At 44.8% G+C, this 22,671-nt stretch overlaps 1 protein-coding gene across 6 annotated transcripts in view; it reads right to left on the reverse strand.

Moving 5' to 3' along the window:
- The window catches only part of DGKI (diacylglycerol kinase iota), a 1,070,690-nt gene that overhangs the window by 582,755 nt on the left and 465,264 nt on the right, over positions 1–22,671 (reverse strand). For all 6 annotated transcript variants that reach the window (XM_085652009.1, XM_085652006.1, XM_085652004.1 and 3 more), the window contains exon 2: positions 2,425–2,533. In XM_085652009.1, the coding sequence (XP_085508135.1) occupies positions 2,425–2,533 (109 nt within the window). The remainder of the gene's footprint in view (positions 1–2,424; positions 2,534–22,671) is intronic.

Below are 22,671 nucleotides of genomic sequence, written 5' to 3' on the forward strand. Positions count from 1 at the left end.
GTTGATTTATAATTCAGTATATTAAATGTTCCTTATATGTAACCATATTCACAGCTTTGAAAAACCTCAGCCAAATACTGCTTTGGGGCGAAACCTGTGTCAGCTCTCTTTACAGTGAAAAAACATGAAGACTAAAAATAGGAAAACTGTTAACTAAGTTAAAATTTAAAAAACAATAACATGGCATGGCAGGCTCAATGTGTATCAGTAGCACAAATACTGGGACACCATGCATATTCATGGTAAAGGATTCATGGAAATGGACATGCGTGGTAACGGCATGTTCGTTGTAAAGGATGCGTGGTAATGATCATGCGTGTTTATGACCGCGTTGAAATGGATTTTTCCACTCACAGCTGCGTGATCAATAATAGATAAGGCAGTTTTACTTTACAATCTGTAAATAAATGTTGTTGCATGCGTGTCGGACATAGAAAAGGGACACGCGGCATGGGGAATAACAGCACCTTTGTCACTCCTTCTGATGGTTCAGCATAATCTGCCACTTCCTAACCACAGCACAAGCGCAAGATGCCTAGTTCTGGGAAATGTGACTCACACTCTGGTTTGTGTTTTTGCACGTGAGCTATTTCTGCACCACTGGAAAGATCACCAGCACAAACACTGGCACAAATGTCACTGGTGCAAATACCACCATGTTAACACGAATGTGCAAAAGTGCTACCAAGGTTCTCATGAAAAACGTTGACATATAACTCGCAAGGCCTCATTAGAAATGAAATTACACCGAGTGTTAAAACACCAAACAAGCTCTAAATGAGGCTTTGATGGTGCAGGAGGAGGGGCAATGGACCGACTAGGTAACCACAACAACTCTTACAACAGCTAAACTGAAATCACAACTTCATAACACGACCTTAACCATCAAACTGTAGAAAGCTAAGCCCATGTGTTTCACATTAAAACAGTGACATAATTGAGTGGTGCCTGGCTCAAAGGATACCAAGTATTTTTGTTCTCTAAATTCAAGAAATCCATAGTGGGCCAGTATGTTTTCTTTTTTACTTAATGTAGCAAAGATGTCTTTATGTTTGTAACTGGAAATGGGCTTCTTGCATGAGTAAAATAGAAACAAAGCCTGAGAAGCTTGGTGTTGCCAAAGAAGAGTGAAGATGGTTGAGTAAGCACATATCAAGGATGGGCAGTGTCAGTTTAACATTAACCCTCTTCCCCCATCCCCACCAACAGCACTTTTACTAATATTTGAAGTTAGAAATTACATTTGAAAATCCTATAAGTGCAAAAATTCAAAATATATGTTTTTCATTATTTATCGAACAAGCAACCTAAGCACAACCAATAGATGCAGAATAACCTTTGCTAAGTTTGTTGTTCTACCGCACAGTCCGGTATAGTCCTCCATTTACAACTAACAGTATTAATTCTGCATGCAGGGCACCCTTTCAATGTGATTAACATGTGAATTAATTATGTCACTGTTTTAATGTGAAACACATGGGCTTAGCTTTTTACAATTTGATGGTTAGTGTCGTGTTATTTCAGTTTAGCTGTTGTAAGAGTTGTTGTGGCTACATGGTCTGCAAGCACTGCTCAAATCAAAATTGCCTGACTCAAAGATGGTGATCGGAGCCAAGCTTGTCGACTGTGAGAATGGGGGTTCTTTAAATGGAGCACCAATACTAAAATGAGCAAATGACACATAGCTATGCTACTAGACCCATGCTCCACTCCTGCGATTGCTCTGCAAACTCCAGTGAGAACAAATTAAATGTATAATCCATTCAAATTCTGGAAACTCCTTTGTATTTTTACTGGCAATGAGTTTGTAGGCTGCTAAGGAGACATTTAGCCAAATTTAAGTCACGTGGTGACTGAGTGAAGTTAATGAAAAGCAGAAAAAGCTGCAGAACTAGAAGGATTCGTGTACCAATTACCAATCAATCTTCCCCTTGAAGAGGCAGGAAGCATTGACAGCGGCTATCAGGGAAGGTAGGATTGTGCTATGGAGACGTAATGGTAAGTAAAGGTGGGAAGCCATAAATCCTCCCATCCCCAATGGTGGACACCAGATGGTGCTTGCATCGCCTTCTAAGATGTTTGTCTATGTCCCATTATCTCACAAAGGAGAGACAAGGTTTGCAGGAAGGTGTGGCATTTTCACATGGGAGTTCACAAAGAAGATGAATCGCGGAGGCATCTAGACCATTATGGTAATAATCTCAGGTGTTTTGGTGTAAACCATAATCCCTATAAATTTGGAAGAGCTGATGATGACCCAGCCGCTGGTGCAAGAGAGAACAAAAAGCAGCTGCAGCGGCCTTTTCAAAGAACATTTGTTGTCATTCCGTAAAGCCATCATCTGGACCTGTTCGAAGAAGGCAAAAGAACGAGACGTGGTACATACTACAAAGCTAGAGGAGTAAGAGGAAAGGGGCCACTTACAGTCCAATCGAGAGTTGACCTGGGTTCCTTCAAGGGCCCATTGGAGAGTGCGGCACTGAGGGAGTGAGCAGGAGCCAAGTGCTGGAGGCCGGACCGGGAGATCGCCTTCCTGCAAGAAGAGGGAAAAGAAAACAGCAGGTGAGTGGAAGCAGAAGGAACAGACCCACCAATATGACTCCCCCCACCAATATCCATATCTCCATCCCTTATGTGGCAGCCATCTTCGATGGGAACCTGCATTGCCCCATTTGCCTATCGTGATAACCTCACAAAACTATGATTGTCTTTTCTTCAAGTGGACCTGAATACTAATATATTACATATTCTCCAGATCCAAACACACTTCCCCTGGGAGAAAGAGTTTCTCTGATGCTTTTAGAGATATGTTCAGACATAAACAGATCTGCTCAAGCCTTCCTGGTTAAGCCTGGACAAGTGGCAACTATTGCCACTAACCACCCAAGCAAAATCCACACATCCAGTGTTAGCTTGCCAGATATTTGTATATAAATCGTGTGCCACATGAGAAGCTTGACACAACAAGTTTTGAAGAAAACAAAATGTGCTCCACGTGAAAGAGGGGTCCACTAAAACAATAATGGTAGAGAAAAGGGCATTTGTATATACAGATACTAGTTACGTGAGTTGCATGCACACAACAAATATTGTTCATCACATTAAATGCTGCATTACTGGCATTTCCAGTGATGGAAACAGGTAGCAAAAAGGATTGCTGTCTGCACAGAATACAAATAGGTAATAAAGAAAACATTATGACAAACAGCGTGATGACTGAGTGTACCTTCCAGATGTAAAAGAGTCCCACACACATTCCAATGGAAGCACTTCAGGAAGGTGGAAGGCTACACCCAATAGGATGAGGTAAGAGTGATTCCCTTCTGAGTGGACCCAAAGCCCGCTCTATGTATATTTTAAATGACTGATAATACTTCATGCACACCGCTGCGCTGTCAAGCCAGACCTAAAACTGTGCATTCATGACATTCTTCGCCATACACCGCATGATCCACGGCGGCGCACAGCAGGAACCTCACCATCTACCAACCTATGGATGAATCCCTTGTCAGAGAACTTCAGTGGGAAAGGAGAGTGAGTGTCACTGACAGTTGAGACAGCTTGGACCTTTCCACACTTCCTCTCATTTTACAGTCTGTTTACTGGAAGGAGAAAGGTGTATTCCCTCCTCTGGACCGCGAGACAGTCGAGGATGCTTTCTCACCCTCTTGTCAATCAGAGATATAAGACTTTGTGTGTGCAGAGTACATACGTCGGGAAGAGATCCTGCCAGAAATGGTTGTTACACAGTATTATACCCGCTGTTAGCAGCCACAAGCGGCCAACTGGTGACAGGGTCATTTTTGCGTAGGACTGGGCAAAAGGGGTCAGTCAAAACTGAATTCTCCCTAAGTTTGGGAAGATTTGAGTGTTGGGAAATCTCTAACTTGTTCGTGGTTCGAGTTCTAGCGACCCTTAAATATCGCTGCCAATGATTGCATGTAAGCAACAAAAAACCTAGAAAATTTGTAAGATACACTTTTTGGATCACAGATTTAGTAGGCAAAAACCCAAAAACAAAATATATGGTTTGTTTTTATTAACTTTTGAAAATCCAATTTATAGCAGACAATCCACCCCAGGGTGCCAAAGTGCTGAGGAGGAAAGAGCTGCAAAAACAAAACATAGGCATGAAATGCAATACTTGTTACTCAAACAGAGCACAAACAGATCACAGCAAGTGACCAACATGGACGCCGATTCACCAAAGTACTAGGTGTAGCAGAAGCAACATCACTTGTCTTTTGACATGCTATGACATCACAGGATGTGACATCATGTAACACCAGGCCTGTTGCAATAAAATGATGATGTTTGACATTTACCTCGGATAACATCACAGAAAGGGATATCAATGAACAAAAACCAAAATAAGTGCAAAAATGAAACAATAAATTTGATACTAATCATATAAGAGGTTGTTAAAGAAAGTATGTCTATTTTAATCACCAGACCTATACTGTTTAGACCTGCTATCATGAGATGGTAGAGATGCAGAAACCACATGCCCATGGGCAGCCATCATATGCCAAATAGTCTTGGTATATCCAATGCTAGCCTCAAGGCCAGACAGAGCCTTAAATGTCTGTAGCTACATTTAGCTGCAAGCGTCCCTGAGGCACACATCAGTGACAGGCTGCATAAAGGTAAGCTTCCTTAGTGGTCCCAGAACAAGCATTGCAAAGACAGCAGCAGTGCAAGCTTCCCTCATCACACAAAGTACCTACAGAATGGGCAACAGTAATACAGGCAAACGTGCTAGAGCGTACACTGTGGATTGCTGACTCGCCTTCTGCCTATCTTAGAAACATTCTAGTCGGCTAAAAATAATAGCAGCAGGTGCCTCAAACCTCACAAAGCTGGTCTCTCTCTCTCTCTCTCTATCTCTTTCTCTCTCTCTTCATCCTTCAAACACAGGAGTGATGCATAAATATTCGAATAATATCACGGTGTTGCTGGAACATTGTTTGTTGCTGCTCCTAATATGATGTTGAATAAGCTTTGATCAGATATACTAGAGCATGACTTATCGGTGGCGTAGTGTGCCTGCTTACACATTTCCACAATACTTCTCTTAAGTACACATTTCCACTTCTGTATTACAATGTCCTAGGTATGTACACATTTCAATGCCAGAATCACAATGCCCCAGATAAGTGCAGAAAAGAAGGTTTTGCACAGGGAGGTGTCTGGAAAAATAAAGAAGAACGACACATACCCGGAAGGCCCATGTTTGGTAAGTAGAACCAGCCAAATCCTTAATCTAAAAATATGTGCTTGTGACCATTGGCGGCCGACGCAGATAAAGAGCGGTGAGGTGGGTGGAGGAGGTCTGGCAAGGGAGGTCTGGAGGGTGTACGGGGGGAGCGTGTGCTGGGGGTTAATAAATAAAAATGAAAAATAATAAAAGACTTACCTGGTGTTACCAGCCCCCTCGTGCTCCTCTACTTGCAGTTCCTGGCATCACCATCCAATCCGCACGCTGCTCTCAAGCATGAGAGGAGCATGGGGATTGACCTGAGTGGGCTGGATTAACGTTCTCCCAGGCAGAGGGAATTTGTGCTTTTTCTCCAACCTGGCTGTGCAGTAAAGCTGAGTTGGAGAAACCTAAGTGCACATGTCAGTTTGGCTGTCCTAAGACGTCCGGCCAAACATTCATGCGCACTTGTAAGTGAACATACCACTCCTCCTCCCCCCTCTAATGGCCCGGCCCCTGCTCCTCCGTGCACACGCTGGCTCAGCCAGAATCTGAAAAATAAAAGAATTGTAAAATATTGTTTTATTTTTCAGCTGCTGGCTCTGAGCCAGTGGGGCGACGCACCTCCGCCATTGAAGAGGAGCCGCCGCTGCTTGTGACATTATAATTCTGTCCTGAGCCAATGGAAACTGTGATGAAACATTAAGCAATCTTCCTTATTTTGTTGTATTGTATTGTCAATTATGCAATGCTTTCCATGCTCCTTGGCCTGAAGTGCTTTCTATATTGTTGAGCAAGTAACTGCTCCATATAGGCATGTATATTGAACTACTCATCCCCCAGAGGTCCATGGAGGCCTCCAACTTTCATCGAGTTCCTATGCACCATTGGAGTGCACGTTTCAAAGTTGCAGTTACACCTAAATAGGAAAACTGGATGCTGGGTGTGCGGTTTGTACATGAAGTATAAGTGATGGTAAGCTACCTGGCACATGAGCTGAATGTTGCAGAGCAGCATTAGTTTGGACACAGCAGCACGTGTGGATGTGTGCCCTGCAATGACACCGGGGCTTGAGTCAATGGCTTGGCCTGAGGAATGGCTAAAAAGAGTAAAATGCCCTTACTTTTTTGTTAACAGGTAACCCCAAATGAAATTAGGTGGCCCCATTGAGTTTTAAATGAGAAATGGGGGGGTCATTAGTTTCAAGTGTCCTGCAGAGGCACAGATATAAAACAAATACATTAGCTGAGTTGGTGCTGATGTTGGTCAGGGGCTGAAATTCGTTCACAATAATATTCCGATTGTGGAGGCAATTCTGCTGGTGGATTCTACGCTGTGACTAGAGTTTCTACCAGACATCGGAGTAGGAGGGAGTCATAATGCATGCCCTAAACAGCTTCTGCGGAGCTGATCTCCCCAGCGCTCTGCCCTCATTCAGGCACTGCGTGGCAGGGGTGCAGCAAAATAAACACACCACACTACAGAGCACAGCCAAACACTCGGAAGTGTACATTAGACTCCTGTTGCATACAAGACTCATGCCACTCGAAGCTCAGTGTTCCAGTGACTTCTGCAGTTCCAGATGACGGCTGGAAAACACAGGCTACACAGACCTGCCTGAGGTAAAAACTATTGCACCCTTTCCACACAGATCTGGTGTGAGAAGGGGTGAACTGGCACAATCGCCCTATTTGAAAATTGCTCGTACTGGGGCGAACACGAGAAGAACAAGAGGCAAAAATGTGCTTATTTTGCATTTTCATCTCATATTCGTTCCACCTCAACAACTGTGAGTAAACAACAGTGACATCTGTGCTAGAAATACGACCAAAGTGCGGACAACGTGTGGAAAATGTAAGCAAAAATGAAATTTTTAAAACCTCAGTGTCTCCACACATTTTCCTCTGTCCACCTATTTATGGCTGCAGGAAGCTGTAAGTACATACTATGGGACCACAGTTTCTTTCCCTCAGGTTTGAAGTGGAAGTTGGACGTTTGCCAATGCAGGGGATATATGAGGCGTAGACAGATGGTGATGGGGCTCGATCAAGAGGTGTGCAGAGAGAGAGCTGAGCCAAGAGATGTAAGGGGCAGATGTTGAGAAGGACCCTGGGGGTGTGTGAGGCATGGGGCAGATGGGGAAAGGACTGCGCCAGGTGTGTGTTGGGCTGGATGTAGATGGGGAGAGGGCTGCATCAGGGGATATAAGGTTGGAAGGAGGCAGCAGGGGCTGAGTGAGATTTTTCATTGAGCAGTGGCTTTGCTTGGATTGGCTGACGCGAGGGTGATGGGTACCAAGAGATGCTGTCCTGGTAAAAGGCGCCATCTCTCGGTCCTCATTCTAGCTGGACAACAAATTCACATGCTCACAGAGGGCATAGCAAACTGAGTGGCTGTGTTGTGCATGAAGGGTAGTTAAGGCTCTCAACCAACCTATCAGGAATATTATAGACCACGGTCGATGAAAGGCTGAGAGGGCCAGGCTGAGTTTTGAGGAAATCAGTCATAAGGTTCACAAGGCTCGCTGCAGTGAGTTCTTGTTATACCTTCAGCACAAAGGAATATTTACCATGCAATGCCTGTTCTTATCTGATACCAATGGTGTTTACTTTGGAACAGGTCGGAGGGTGGTGCCTGGCCTGTATGGGTGCCACAGCGTGGTTAGCAATAAACTTTCTTTTATTCAAGAAGAAACAACTAATTCTGGTATATTCACTACAATCTGGCGACAAGGATGTAATTTAACTTTAACACAATCATGCAACAACCAACTATTAGTAAGGCAATATCCTTGTCCTTTCAATCTACCTTAGAAACACTAAAATTCTCAGTTTGCAGAAATGCTTCTTACTGAGGGTTCTTTTGCAGGTTGTGCAAAAACACAATTTGAGGAATCTTCTGCTTGTTAACAAATAGTCACAGACACTACACCACACTTTTATCAGACGAAGTAGAAACGTGCACTCAGCTCCATGTGGGTTTTGTTGCAGGGAAGCTCATTTGCTACACAATCCTTCAGGACTCCAGAACCTGCTTTATTTGCTTCTTATATACTCTCTTTTTGACTTTAGACTCTGAAGACCTGGCTTATCTCCTCTTAGTTCTTTTTCTTTTGAGTTTCCTCTTCTCAGGCTGTTGAGGCAGTTGTTTTTTAGGTCTCGCCTGGCGTTAGCAGTGTGCATGCGCTGCACTCGACATGCGAGGGGCTTCTTGGAATCAATACGGTTTCGAAGTTCAGTGTAGGCTCTGCCCCCTGTTTCTATTGGCTTGCGTCATCCTCCATGCTAAACGCTGGCTTCACATTGTAAGTGAGGCTTTTTAGTCCCTCCTGGCTACCACCCTGTCCACTTTTAGCCCCACCCACCAGGACAGGATGCTTTACTTGTGGCGTGTTACTATCTCCTTTAATTAGAGGGTGAGGACTTTTTTTGTCATTCTAGCTGGAGCACGGCGCACGCTGTTTATTTAGTGTAATTCCGGCTTGTTATTTATTAATTTTTACTTTACATCGAAGCGCGGCGCGCACGCTGTTTATTTATTATTTTTTACTTTACAACGGAGCGTGGCGCCCACTTTAGGGACACCGCGCTCCTTTTATTTATTTATTTTATACCGGATGCCCACGCTCCTTTAAATATTCGCACCTAAGTTTCTGTTCTCCGTAGCACTTAAATACCGCTACTTAATCAAGTATCGTTTGTGCCCGATTACGCAGAGTACAGCTGCTTTTCTGCAGAAAATAAAGGCATTGCCGGAACAACGAGGCTTTTAAAGTGCTCCTCTCTAATCACTGCTGTTTATAGGGTGTGTTGCTGCAATAGGATTCTGTCCGTCTTGAAGTTTACAGTCTATGTGACTTTTACAACTGTAAAATCCTTAGCTGGGTATAAACTGCTGTCAGTGGTGAAGGTCCAGAGCTCGACGGCAAAATATCTGGCCTTCCATTCCAACTTTGAAAACAGGCCTTGGTTTGCCGTGACGTGTGTGTGTGAGAGAGCTTTTGGGGTTCGGCGTGTCTGAGGACCATACCTCAGTCTGTGTGTGTCACAGTGGTGATTAACTGTTCATGTGTTTGTCTGTGTGTGTGAGACAAAGAGAGATTGATTCTATCTGTCGGTGCCTGACGTACGTGTTGGTAGAGTTCAGTGTGCTTCTACTTGTGTATTTGTGTACAGACTACACTGCTCAGGAATGTGATCACAAACAGGGGCTCATTGCCTGCTTTCACAATCCCACTACTAACTGCGCACCCCCTTCCGATGAAATGTCACCTGTCCCTCCCACACCTCTCATCTGCCTTCACAGCCGGGAGCGCAGCCTCGTAACAGGGTGCTCGGCAGCTGCCTACCCTGCATGGGTCAGGAGAGGCGTCTGCGCACTTAACACCCTCCCTGTCTCCTATTCTTTCTCCCTCTGTTACTTTCATCGCTTGCTATCGTTCTCCTTTTCTCTCTCCGTTCCTCTCACTTTCTGTCACTCTCCTCTTCTCATCTTTGTTACTCTCACCTCTTTCTTTCCCTCCCCATCATGCTGTCTCCCTCTACTCTCTTTCCTTGTCTCTTTCTCTCTTCTCACATGTTCTCTTCATTTCTCGCTAGTCCTCCTCTTTCTAACTCCTTCTGTCAGTCTCTCCTTCTTCTTTTGGGTGTCCTTTTCACCCTCTTTGCCCCACACTTCTATGACACTCTCTTTGTCATCTTTCCTCTCCATTCTCTTCCCTCTTTTTTCTCTTAATTGCATATTGCGCTATTTCTTTCGCAGTCTCTTGGTACTTTCCAACGCTCATGGTCTTCCCTTGCACTTTCTTTCTCCTTTATTTGTTTCGTTGTGTGTCTATGTGTCCCTTGGGCTGTGTTGCTCCTCCGCCTCCCTCTCTTTCTTTTGCTCTCCGTTCTATTCCTTCTCTCCTCCCCCTCTCTTTCTTTGCTGTTCCGCTGCCCGTTTTCCATTTTCTCTCGATCCCCACTTATCTCCTCGTTCTCCTCGGCCCATCTTGCTGCTGTCTCTTTCTTTCCCAGATCTCCCCCTCTCTCACGACCCTTCTCTCTTTCTCCACATTCTTTGATTTCTCTTTGCTCTTCTTTCCGCGCTCACTTTCCGCGCCCCTGTTTCCTCATCCTTCGCGGTCTCTTCGCCCTGCTCTTGCTTCTGTCTTTCTCTCTCTCTCCTCTGCCTGGCTTTGTGTCTGTGGGAATGCTGTGATTTGGGGGCCAAGCTCGCCTGATCAGTTTTTCCAGACCCTCATTTGGAAGGAAGAAAGTAGTGTCAGAATAAGAGTCCTTCCCGCCACATACACCTTCCTTCTCTTTCCTCGGTGTGTCACCCTGTTCGCGCATGTGTGCATGTCTGCGTGCGCATATCGCAATCACTGTGTGGCAACGTATAGTGCCACTCACTTTATCTCTAAATCTGCATGTGCCTGTCACCGTCTGTCTAAAAAACAGGCATATCTCCTTGGAACGTTCGCTTCTCTCGCCCACAGTGGGTCGAACACTCCTTTATTCTCCCCGTGTGTTACGAGGTGGCTTAAAATCTGCGTGTCTGCATGTTTGTGCCCCACACGTAGATTCCATGCAGGTGTTTATAATCATTTCTGTGTGGCCAGTAGTCTGTCCATGAGTGTCTGAAGTTGTGCAACTGTGAGTGCACCCATAGCTGCCAAAGTTTCAGATTGCTATGATTGACATTTTCAAAATTTAAATGCAATTATGGGTGGCATTTCAACGAGTAAGAGTGACACTTTCTTGCGAGCAAAAAAATCAAGCAATGAAGAAAGGGAAACATATAAATGTCAGAAATGAATCAGACAGAGAAACTGTAAGATTTTAAAACGGGTGCAAACAACTGCGGTGGCTGACCCATAATTACAATGAAATTATGAAAATGTCACATATAGCAATCTGAAACCTTGGCAGTTTTTGGCAGACTGGCCTGTACCCTCACCTTGGAGAATACCTGACCAAGAGTTAATGAACGCCTTTGCCTCACTTATGCTTCAGTCCTTCTGAAACAGACAGATGGAATCAGGAGCAGAAATCGAAGCTCTCAGCCGGCGGGTCCCATTAGGCAGTATCCTTACTTAACAAGAATGGAAAATGGAATAGGTCTTGCCTTTGATTAAGTTAAAGCCATTTGCTTTGCTAATGGTATTGTATTCCAGCTTTGCATTATTTAGTGTATATTTGTGATATGTTGTAGTTGTATGTAGCTAGAATTGTTTTGTTAGCTGTGTAGTAGTTTAAAGCATAGCTTTAGTAGGAAAAGAGCAGTGTTTCAGATTTCGGAGGTGAATGAATAGAAGAATAGTTTGTGTTAATTTCGTATAGTGAGGATTACAATAGCATGAGGCAGACGAAAGGGGCGAGGGAAGAGCAAATATATGCACATACCACAAATATACACTAAATAATGCAAAGCTAGAATACAATATCATTAGCAAAGCAAATGGCTTTAACTTAATCAAAGGCGAGACCTAATGCTTTTCCAATGTTTGTTTAATTCTGGACTAGCGCTGGGAAGCGGGAGCAGCTATGAACTTTATACATTTTTCATATAACATTTAGGGACAGAAACATCAACATTATCACACAGTGAAACACCTTTGATCCCCAAACACTCTTTACTGTGTATTTCACCTTATCAAAACCCATCTTTTTAATAACACTTATTCATACCTTGCCTCAACCACTTCAATCCCATTTAAACCTCTACAGACACAAGTTTGTATGATCAGTCCACTCATTTGCCTCCCCTTGGAACTCTTTTCATCCCATCTCAGACTGGTATTGACGCTCAGATGTTGAGACATCGCCTACGCCTATCTCCTCACCCAGGCCTACACGAGTCTCCAGTTCACTACCTTATCCAGTCTTCTCTGGTTTACACTCATTCAGTCTTCACAAGTCTCTGTCTAGGAGCCAGCAGGGTGGACACCTAAAACCATCCACTCCACTTCATGCTTCCCACTTCTCTCGAGTTAACATGGTTATTGTTAGTACCCCTTATGTACATCTTGGAACTACTCAGGGTGCAAACACGCATTGCTTGTGGCTGCTACTGCAGAAAAATAACACAGACCTCATGTCCTACTTGATCCTGCAGCGACCGGGTCTAGAGCCAGAATACCCCATTTGGCACAAATGGCTCACCTAAATGGCCATTAACGACTCTTTTTATCTGAATCTTATGGTATCTGGAAGTAGTCAGATGGCAAAGAAATGTAGTCCAATGCCTACTCTGTACAAAACCCAGGTATAGCTAAATGTGTAACAACAATAATAACCATTTATATAGCACTTACTAACAAGTGTTCATTGCTACTTAAAGGAACCCTTTTAACAACCTTGGATTAACAAAAAATTGAGAAAACCCCTACAAGATTATGTTCCTGCATCTAACAGTAGCTTTTGAATGAGGGGGCATAACTGACTGAGCTGTTACCAGGACTGTGTCTTGCAAATTTCAGACGGTGTCTAGCAAAAGCAGATGATAAACCAAACGCTGAAGTAGTGAATACATCTAGCTCTGTCTTGTGCCACTTACAATCTTTTATGTCCAATTATGGTCTTGCTATGCCCAGATAAAGAGTGATTTGAGAAGTAAATCATGGCATGCACCAGTACTGCCTTTCTAGGCCAGTCCTGCGATCATGTGTTCGGTTCAGTCGAATATGCCCAGTAGTAAAGCTATCAGATGCTAAGTATAGTCTCATAGGTCCAAGGACTGGCATTATGTGCCAGGTGTAACATCAATCAATCAATCAATCAATCAATCAATCATAACATTTGTAAAGCGCACTACTCACCCGTGAGGGTCTAAAGGCGCTGGGGGGAGGGGTGCTGCTACTGCTCCAATTGCCAGGTCACATGCATAGGTACACAACAGTATGTACAGCTAAACTAATGACAAAGCTAGGCACGGTTTCATAAATCAAGGTAAAGCCATCAAACACCAGGTCATTGATCACATACCTAATAGATACTCATATGTCTATCAAGTCAGGTGCGCCCTCATGTGGTTAGCTACATCCACCACATGCCTGTGAAAAGTCTCGTATGCCTACATAAAGCCTCATACGCCCAAGCATGGTCATTATTTACTAAGTACAGCATCACATGATAAACTAATGTCTTTTTTATGCTAGAGACAGTCTCCTACGCCCAATCATATTTTCATATTCAAAGGTAGATTTGCCCTGGTAAAGACAACACATGTCAGGTATAGCCAGTGACTGTCGTCATTTGTCCAGATACTTGCCATGGTGGGGAGGTGGGGCGAGCGGGGCCCAAAGATGGAAGAGGAGAGACAAGTGGTGAGTAGCAAGGATCACATGCAGCCAGCAAACTAGAGCCAATATGTGGCGGCACCGAAAGGGATACCAAGAGTCACCAAGCAACAAATGTTGGCCTGCACATGCTTTAGCAAACCACAGAAGAAGTAGCACTTGGGTGGCAGCAGCGTAGTATTTTACTCACAGAATGAAGCTGGCACTGCTGAAGCCCAGGCTGCCCAACTGCTGCATGTTAGTGAAGTTTGGTGATTACATTTTCACTACACAAAAGCCAAAACAATTACCACAACTGGGGAGTACGTGCAGGAGCAATTCAGGATTCATGGGTGGGGAAGCCGAGCAGTGCCTAAGGGGCAGGAGCAGTGCAGGGTTAAGTGTCCAGTGGAGGATGAGGGGGTTGGAGGTGTGCATGGTTCTATGGGACACCGGGGAAGGGCAGGGTCCTAAGGGACAGGGGCCATGCATGGTCCTGAAGTCAAGACCAGCACAGAGTGCAGGGGGCAGAACAGGATGCAAGGGAAAAAGGGAAAACACTGGTTGGAGATAGTTTCAGAAAAGCATCTGAGGTAACATAATGGCAGTGCTTAATTTGAGCCTGTGGTTTCCAGTGATTGGCACTGGCACTTAAACGTCAACATCGGCACGTATGACCATCTGCCACATGGTGGTGCTGTCTATCTAATTGAGAATTGAGAACAGCAACAGTTGTTTATTATTTCAACCAATGCCTGTCGCCCAAGCCATTCTCATAGCTTTGGGGCCCTGGAATAGTCTGAATTCTCACACGTGTATGAGTGAGATGGCTAGTAGTTGTTTGGTATTTTCATTGGCAGTGCTAGAAGCTCCACTGGCCTCCTAACGAGAGCCCTGAAACTCATTTCTTTTTTACAAACTAAGCACTGGCTTCAGGGTAAGAAGGCAATACATGGTCCAGGAGGGTGCAGCTCAGGGTGCAAGCAGGAATAGTGCAGCGTTCAGGTGGGCTACTGCACAGAATCCAGGGAGAGTGGCACAGGGTCTGGAGGAAGCAATGTAAGAAAGTGGCTCTGTATATACTGCACCAAAGTAAGGTTCAGAGTCCACAGTCCCCAAAAGGTTTGGCAGAGGCTAAAGTTAGATATAACCTTACTCTCTAAAGTGGTAGGTTGGTCGAGGAGTAAGGCAGTATCAGAGAACATTGTAAAGCATTTGTTGTACACACAAAGTCAGCAAATGGTCTCACACACTCAAGAACTGAACTCTAGGCAAATGATTTGTATATAAAAATATATAGTTGTTCTATTTTAGAACCACAAGTAGGTATCAAAATATACTTTCTCAGAATCAGATGCTTTAGTTAAATACTTTCACTAGGCAATAGACTTTTGAATGCAATAGTTACAGTTGTTGCAATAGGCAACACAATTCAAACACAATTATAACATTGAGCTCAATGGGACTTTTTAAGTAAATGTAATTACAGTTACTTTGCGCATGATTTTCTTACTCAGGGTTGGATCCTGGATTCAACCCTGGTGCATTTCCTGTAAACAGTTGAAAGAAATCGTTTTTGTTACACAGGTGATTTTTAAGGAATATTTGTAAGTTTCAAAAATCGACACTTAGAAGAATTTCTGGCAAAAACCAGGCAATGTTATCCTACGGAGGAAAATCAAGTTATTGGTAAGTACGGTTGTAATTACTTTTCAGGGTCAGTGCTGAGCACCAAGATCCAGCACTGGGATCTCTCCTGATAACAGGTGAGTAATTTCGTTTTCGTTGATCGGCTGATTTTAGTGAATATTTTAAATTTTCAAAACTCGACACTTGGAAGAATTTCCAAGTGAAACCAGTCAATGTTGCCCAATGGAGGAAAAGTGAGTTATCGGCTTTTGGGTAAGTACTCGACTGGCAGAGTTAAGGTTCTGGGCATAGACTCAGCGGTCTCCCAGGGTCAGGTAGGTACAGTTGTTACACCCTCAGCGCCACAGGGGCAGCCGGGTGCTGAGAGAGTTAGGCCCAATGTTAGCCTATGGCGGGCAGGGGGCCTTTGGTTGGTGGCTGCTAGCAGGCAGGCCACGCGGCTGTTGGAGCTGGGCTCCTCGTCACTTACTCAGGGCAAGTGGGGAAGTAGATTAGGATAGATGTTGCACTCCCAGGGGCACTCGGGCGGCTGGGTGCAGGGGGCTTTTGAGCTGTCGGGCACTCAATGGATTCCAATGGAGAAGCTATAAACGAACAAAGGCTGCAAGCTCGGGGACGAAGATTCTTCAGGTGCGACCACCACTTCGAGAGGTAAGTTGGGAAGCTGTAGGTTAGGTAGGCACCCAGGAGCTGGGCACAGGGGGCCGCAGGGTTCCGGGTGCAGGGGTGTCTTTTCGCGTCGGGAAATCTTACCCTCAGCTGGTTGCGGTTGGAGGGGTCCCTGGTTCTGAGGCTGCAGGCGTCGTCAGGAGCGTCGAGGTGGGCCCTTGGGTGCTGGATTCTGGGTCACAGTTGCCGGGGGGACATCCTCGGGGTCTTCGTCCACTCAGGCACAGGCCGGGCTTGGCGAGTGCAGAGTGTGCAGGAGTCGCAGCTCCTGGTTGGCACCAGGGGTTTGTTACTTGCTTTGAGCAGAACCACTGCTCGTGGGAATCCCAGTCTTTCAGAGTCACAAGGCAGTCAGATCCTACGGGGTTTTCGAGGTTGTTGACCACTGGAGACGCCGGGTTTTAGCAGGAGCAGGTTCGAGGGTCGACAGGCCGATAGGGCTGGGGCCAAGTCAGTTGGTGTCGTCCTCTTGTTAGCAGCTGCAAGGCAGGTCTTCTTTCTTCTTGTTCTTCTTTCTTGTTTCGGATTCAGGATCAGAGGAAGGAAGGTTCAGGGTGCCCCTAAATACTAAATATAGGGGCGTTACAGGTAGGTAAAGGTCAGGGACCAATTGGTCCCTTCGTTGGGGTGGGTACACCCTCTATCCTGCCACTCTCCAGTGGGAGGGGGGCAGGAACCTAGTCCTGATTGGGTAGGGCTCCCCATCCTCCAGATGGAGTTGTGCTTCACCTCACCTCCCCCACCTGAGGGTAGGGGTTGGCAGAGGCTGGCACACCCCCTTTCCTCACTTTGGTTTTCCCGCCGATCTTCCCGCCAGAGTGGGGGTCAGAACCGGTAGGGGCAAGTTGCTGAGTACAGCAAGTAGCCTGGAGAAGCTCACAAAGGCGGCATGCCTTTGAAGCTTCCCCTGCCCATCCTGGGGGAGGAGACCTAGCACCTCGCCCAGGATGTGCATTGTTGCAGACCCCCGAGAGCGGAGGGCTCTCTACCCAGGGGTCCAGCAACATGTGTGCTGGGTGGCAGCCTAGTCAGCCTCTCAGTCAGGACGCTGGTTGTTGGTTAGTTTCAGGGGGCATCTCTAAGATGCCCTCTGTCGTGCATTTTACATTAAATCCCACACTGGCATCAGTGTGGGTTTAATGTGCTGAGAAGTTTGATACCAAACTTCTCAGTCTTCAGTGCAGCCATCATGGTGCTGTGGAGTTTGTAATGTCGACCTCCCAGCACCATATACTCTTAATGGCAACACTCCACTTACAGGGCCCAGTTTTTAGGGAAGGAACACAGGCCCTGGGGTCCTGATAGGCGGGGCCCCAGAGCACATCAAGTCAAAGAGCATCAGTAGTCTGGCAGCAAAAAAAAAGAAAAGGGGGGGTTACTGCAACAGAAACCCACTTTCTCACAAGCAGTGCATGGTAAGGGGAGAGTAGAACAGGGCGTTGTGGAGCAGTACAGGATCCAGAGTTGGCACCAGGCTCCAGACAGGGGGCAGGACAATGGAGGGGGCAGATAGTGAACCACAAGGAATCAGAACACACCATGGTGGATGAAGCTGCATGTAACATGAAAGACACATCACAGACCCCCGGATCAAACCAACACATGCGTGTACCAGTCCTACATGCACCACAACTGGATGTCTACTATTTCTTTTGCTACAGCTGTGGGGCGAACTTAACAGGACAGAAGGCAAGTAGGGTAAAGGAGGGAGAGAGTGAAGGGAGATGAGGGCAGGAGTCAGAAAAGGGCAGAGGCAAATGTGGATGGAGGCCTGGAACAGAGTCCGCAAGCTCCAGCAATTACTGTACTGTGCATCATTGTCTGTGTGAACTCGATGAAAACAACATCACTCCTGGCCAGGGCAAGTCCTGCATTTACAGTCCCAGTTGGTGATGTGCCTCACATCAGGAGTGGCTATTGCCCATGGAGTAAACACTGGGTGCTGTGCAAGAATGCAGTAGGGGATGTGCAGGTCAGTACCACTAGGATGGTGTACAATATGGGGAACAGGGTGATGTAAGAGAAGCCGTGACAAATCGAGCATGTTCTGAGGTTTTTATGAGCTTACAAGGACTTGCATTGTCTTTCCTTTACAAAACAGCACTACAAGTATCAGAATTCAAAGAAAATTATTGGGACAGGATAAGCTGCTTCTGCTTGATATCATGGAAGAAAGGCTTCAAACAAAGATTTGGAAAAATTAGCACATTCACAGAGAAACTGAATCAGAGCCAAGTCAGGGAGTTTCTTGGCACTAAGAGCCAAAGCACGAGGCTAGCAGTCAAAAGATCTGTCATAAAACAAATGTCATGTACGCATAAGATAAACACTCCTTAAACTTCAAAGGAAGTTTATTTCTTTAACACTTGTAAGTGATTTATTTTGTACCATAGATAATAACACTGCAAAACGGAATATATTATACAATAACAAAAACATCCAAGAATCTCCCACAAACTGAAGACATTGCCATGACTGAGCCATGAGACATGAATACACACACACACGTATATTTATATTTATTACCCAGTGGCGGTTGTTACTTGGTAGTTATAGTTAGGATTGTGTTTCCATAAGAAATGCCTATTTTGTGTGGCTAATAACTTTGGGGCTGTTTGACATAGCTCCAGGAAACCTTCCAAAAAAGTGCTATTTTTTTTTATACAAGTTTGCGCATGGAAATTTCTGGGATGAATAATCAAGCAGGGCCGAGAAAAAAGGAGGTCCCAGAACGCGGTCCCGGGATCCCCAACCAGTGGGACACCATCTGTTTTTCTGCTAGCGAGCGTGGGTAGGGAAAATGTAAAGTTCTCCCCCTGAGAGCGGGCAAAAAGCTTCTCCCGCCCGGTAGGAGAGCAACGCATTCCCTGCTTGTGCTCTCAGGCAAGGAAATGCTTTGATTGCTCCCACCCCGCAAGAACAAAGGAAAACTGGAGGAGTGCTGGTGCCCGCGGCAGCCCCCGAAGCCCTCAACAAGGAACCAGCCATGGAGTACCCCTGGTGGGCTTCGGGGCACACATTTGTATTTTTAAAAAAGGGAAAGACTAGTTGTAGCATGCCCCAGGTGGGTACCAGGACATGCCACTTAAAAAGAAAACATGGTGGCTCCTGAGTGGCAAAAGTTGTAGCGGGCCCCAAGTAGGCGTCGCCACAAGTTGGCAGGGTATGCTCAGACGTGAGTCCCTTGCTCACTTTGCCACTGGATTCAAGCAAGCCTGGAAAAAATTGCATATGGCCATGTCTGAACTGGGGTGGCAAAGTGGGCTAAAGAACGGTGATGGATCAAACCCAGATCTGTTGACTGGGTGTGAGTGTTTGATTGGTTCTGATGCTCCGTCCATCACCACCCCCTTTTGTAAGGCGTCGGGGAAGGCCAATATATAGGTATATAAAAAAACTTTGTGCTGCAGGAGCAGGGAACTGGTGCAGTCATCAAGAATTATATTGGTGTGGGGTGCCTCAGGAGGGCACCAGGGTACTCTGTAGAGAAAGAAAATGCCAGCTCCTGCCCTGCCCCATGAAAGCGGGCTGCTTGCACAGAGCTGGTGGGCCATGAGGGTTGTGGGGCTCCTCCCGCAGCCCCTTGTAACAAAAAAAAACAGTGGGTGTCTCGAGTGGGAGCAGGACACCCATAAAAAATATTTTAAAAGAGCAAAAAGTGAATAATAAGTGAGCGGCCACAATAGCTTATTAATTATTCACTTCTCCTTCAAGGAGCGCCCCATAATGCCCTGGGAGGGCTATTTACATGTATCTTTTTTGGTGATGTTCCAAGAAGGTGCAGGGCCAGCACCATTTATTTTTATTTTTTTATGTTGTGTGAGGCTGTTGGGCCCTTTTGCAGCCCCGCAGCAACACTTGGAAAAAAAAAAACTCTCTTGGGCCACCGAAACTATGACCCCAGGAGAACTTATCACATCTTTTAAAAGGCATATCCCAGACTGGAGCTTTCACTCAACAGTTAGGATTACATTGCCACTTAGGGACTGACTGTATAGTTGCATTTTATGTGTTGAAGATGTATCACATAAAATACAAGGTCTTGATGTAGTTATTTTTACCATTGCATTTTATGGGGAGTAAAATGTTAAACAGAACAGAGACATATTTGTTTTTTTTCTTTTTCTTAAAGAAAAAATAACACATCTCTGACTATTTATTTTCCAATTTTTCATCTCCTAAATGTAATGATAAACACTGTGTAAAAAAAAGAGTCACAGACATGTAGTTCCAGCAAAATGAATTAAATGTTTTTAATGCGTTATTGAAATATACATTTGTTTAAAATGTTTGGTAATTTCCGGAGAAAGATGATTGATCTACTTTATATATACGGAGACTATTGGGTGCAGAAGGGGAGGAAAGTTTGGGATGGGGGAGGGGAGGTTTGGCTGCCTGCGGGAGGTTGGCTGCTGTGCCTTGCCGCCCCGTGGCTATGCCTCACCCCTTGCCGCGCAGGGCATTGTCTGTGCGCCGCAATGGGTTGGCTGTCTGCGAGGGGTTGGAGTCAAGGCCTGGGCACATGCCAAGCCCTCTGGCTAATCCCCTGCCACGCACAGCCATACGCAGTGCTCGGCGGGGGTTAGCTTTACGTATATTACTTTACTTTTTTTTTAAAACTAGAAATTCACTGAGCAAACCGCGTTAGTATAACGTTATAGTTAGGTGAAATGTTCAGTAATAACGTAACGTTTTAAACTCAATAAAGCACAGAAATTCACCAGTTATAGTTTTCTCAAGTAACCATAATTCATGCCCTAAGCTAACTACAACTCAGGCCCTCACCATGCACCGCTAATTACTGAACATATTACATCACTCATGACATCTTCAATGACATCATTGATAATATCACTGCAACATTTGCAAATAAATTATTCATGAGAAAACTGTGCATGGCGGTAGCGAGAGTTATAGTTACTTTAGGACATGTCATCGTAGCTCTTACTACTCAGTGGCGATATATATTTTTGAAGCAACTTTTTTACTTTCTCTCAAAATATAGAGTGCAAACTACATTCACAGAAAAATGTTAAAATACCTCTATGAGTTGAATACTTGCTGTAGTCTTTACGTAAAGTGTAGGTTAAAAGGTGGAATCCCAGTACAGCAAACTCAGACCTTTCATCCTCTGAGACTCAAAAAACAAGTGATATTAATTTGGGTAATTATTTATGCACATAAAGACAACGTCACTCTGTGCCCTCGAACAACAGCCAATCCTATTGCTGTCTCGTTCAGAATTCATGCTGTCTTTCCTGAAGCTGAACTGAAAGTGATAATGCATTCCACATGGCGTCCCCAAATAGGAGTTGTGCCCTTGTGTCACTAAAAATTACATTTCCCTCATGGGAAGACCTCTAGTTTGGGAGCATGTGCACAAGGACGTCATTAGGGGTCGCTGTGACCCCTGGCTTGCCCTTTGCTACCCCTAGCACTGCCTTTGCAACCCGTGGCCTAAGAGGTGGCAAATTCAGTGGCAGGAACACACGGCAGCTGGGGCTCCACTCTCTTTATTTTCTGTCATTTTTTTTATTACACTAATAGTGAATAAATAAATTATATTATTCACTAATAGTGCGATAAAATTGGAGTACAATAAGCTGGAATATGCCCTTCCATGAAAGCTGAGGTAAGTAAAAAATGCTTTTTAATGTATGTTGTGTGCATGCGTGAGAGTGAGTGCTTATCTGTCAAAGAGTGTATGTGTAGTAAGTATGTGTGTGTGAGTGAAAGTAGAGGTCTATGGGCGTGTGATGTCACTTCCGCTACTCCTGGAATTTCGGTGAATTGCCGCCCATTGCATGTGCGTTTCTTCAGCTTGCTCTGATTTCAAAAAGCAAAACTTGACAGACAACAGAGGTCAGATTACACACTGTTACACAAATGCTCCTTTTGCAGCGTCGTTTTCGCTCCACGTGTTACATGGAATGGAGCAAACAGACCGGATTCTGTCGTTATTTGATAAATAAAATTTAAACTAGTTTAAAAGGGAGAAAGCCAGATAGTGAAACAATGGCAAACATGCATGCATGTAAGGTCCTTTGGCAATGAATCACTTGCAAGTAACGAAAATAGCTGATGGTTTAATAGTTTAAAAAATAATAAAACAGTTTTATTATCCAGCTGTCACTCACTCCCATCTCAAAGTACTATCCTACCAGGTGTCACCGCCCCCTTCTCTCACTGGGCTCTCCCACCCGCCCATCACATTCAGAGGATTCTACAGGAGCGCATTAAAAAACACATTAGTCGTGAAACCAGCCGCTTGCACCTTTCCTCTGCTGCTTTCTTCTTTTTGTTAGATTTCTTAGGCACAAACGAGTAATAACACTGATTATGAAAGAAAGTGCCTGTTATCCCTTACAGTGCCCACAAAGGAGGGATCAACAACAGCAAATGCTTTTAAGTAATATGGGTTATCAATATTGTCATGATATATTGCCTTACCATACCATTATGAATTATTTGCGAAATTAGGGCCTGCAGCGCCAAGATTTTCTTGTACAATGTTATTCAACTAAGCAGGTATTACCAACCTTCTGCATATTAATGTGTGCAAATGGAGCCTTCCGGAAAGTCGTGTCATTATTTTTCTTGTTCACATTAAAACTTAATAAAAACATTACACTTTGTGCATCTGAACTTCGTGTGCCAAAGGAGAATTGTGAACTTGTTTATGAAAATTCTGGGAGATACACTTTAGTTCTATTTTAAATTTCCCATTAGGGAAATCGTGCAATTTTGTTCTGGTTTTGTTCCTTTTGGATGTGTCCACAGATTGTTCTGGGCGGGTTCTGGTGGAAGCCTGTCATGCTCTTAATTTATCTCCATACGTCACGCATGCCACACATCAAAGAGCCTGACGCTTGACCTCATACCTTGTAATCTC

Source organism: Triturus cristatus, chromosome 4_1 (genome assembly GCF_964204655.1).
Source record: "Triturus cristatus chromosome 4_1, aTriCri1.1, whole genome shotgun sequence".
Lineage (NCBI taxonomy): Eukaryota > Metazoa > Chordata > Amphibia > Caudata > Salamandridae > Triturus > Triturus cristatus.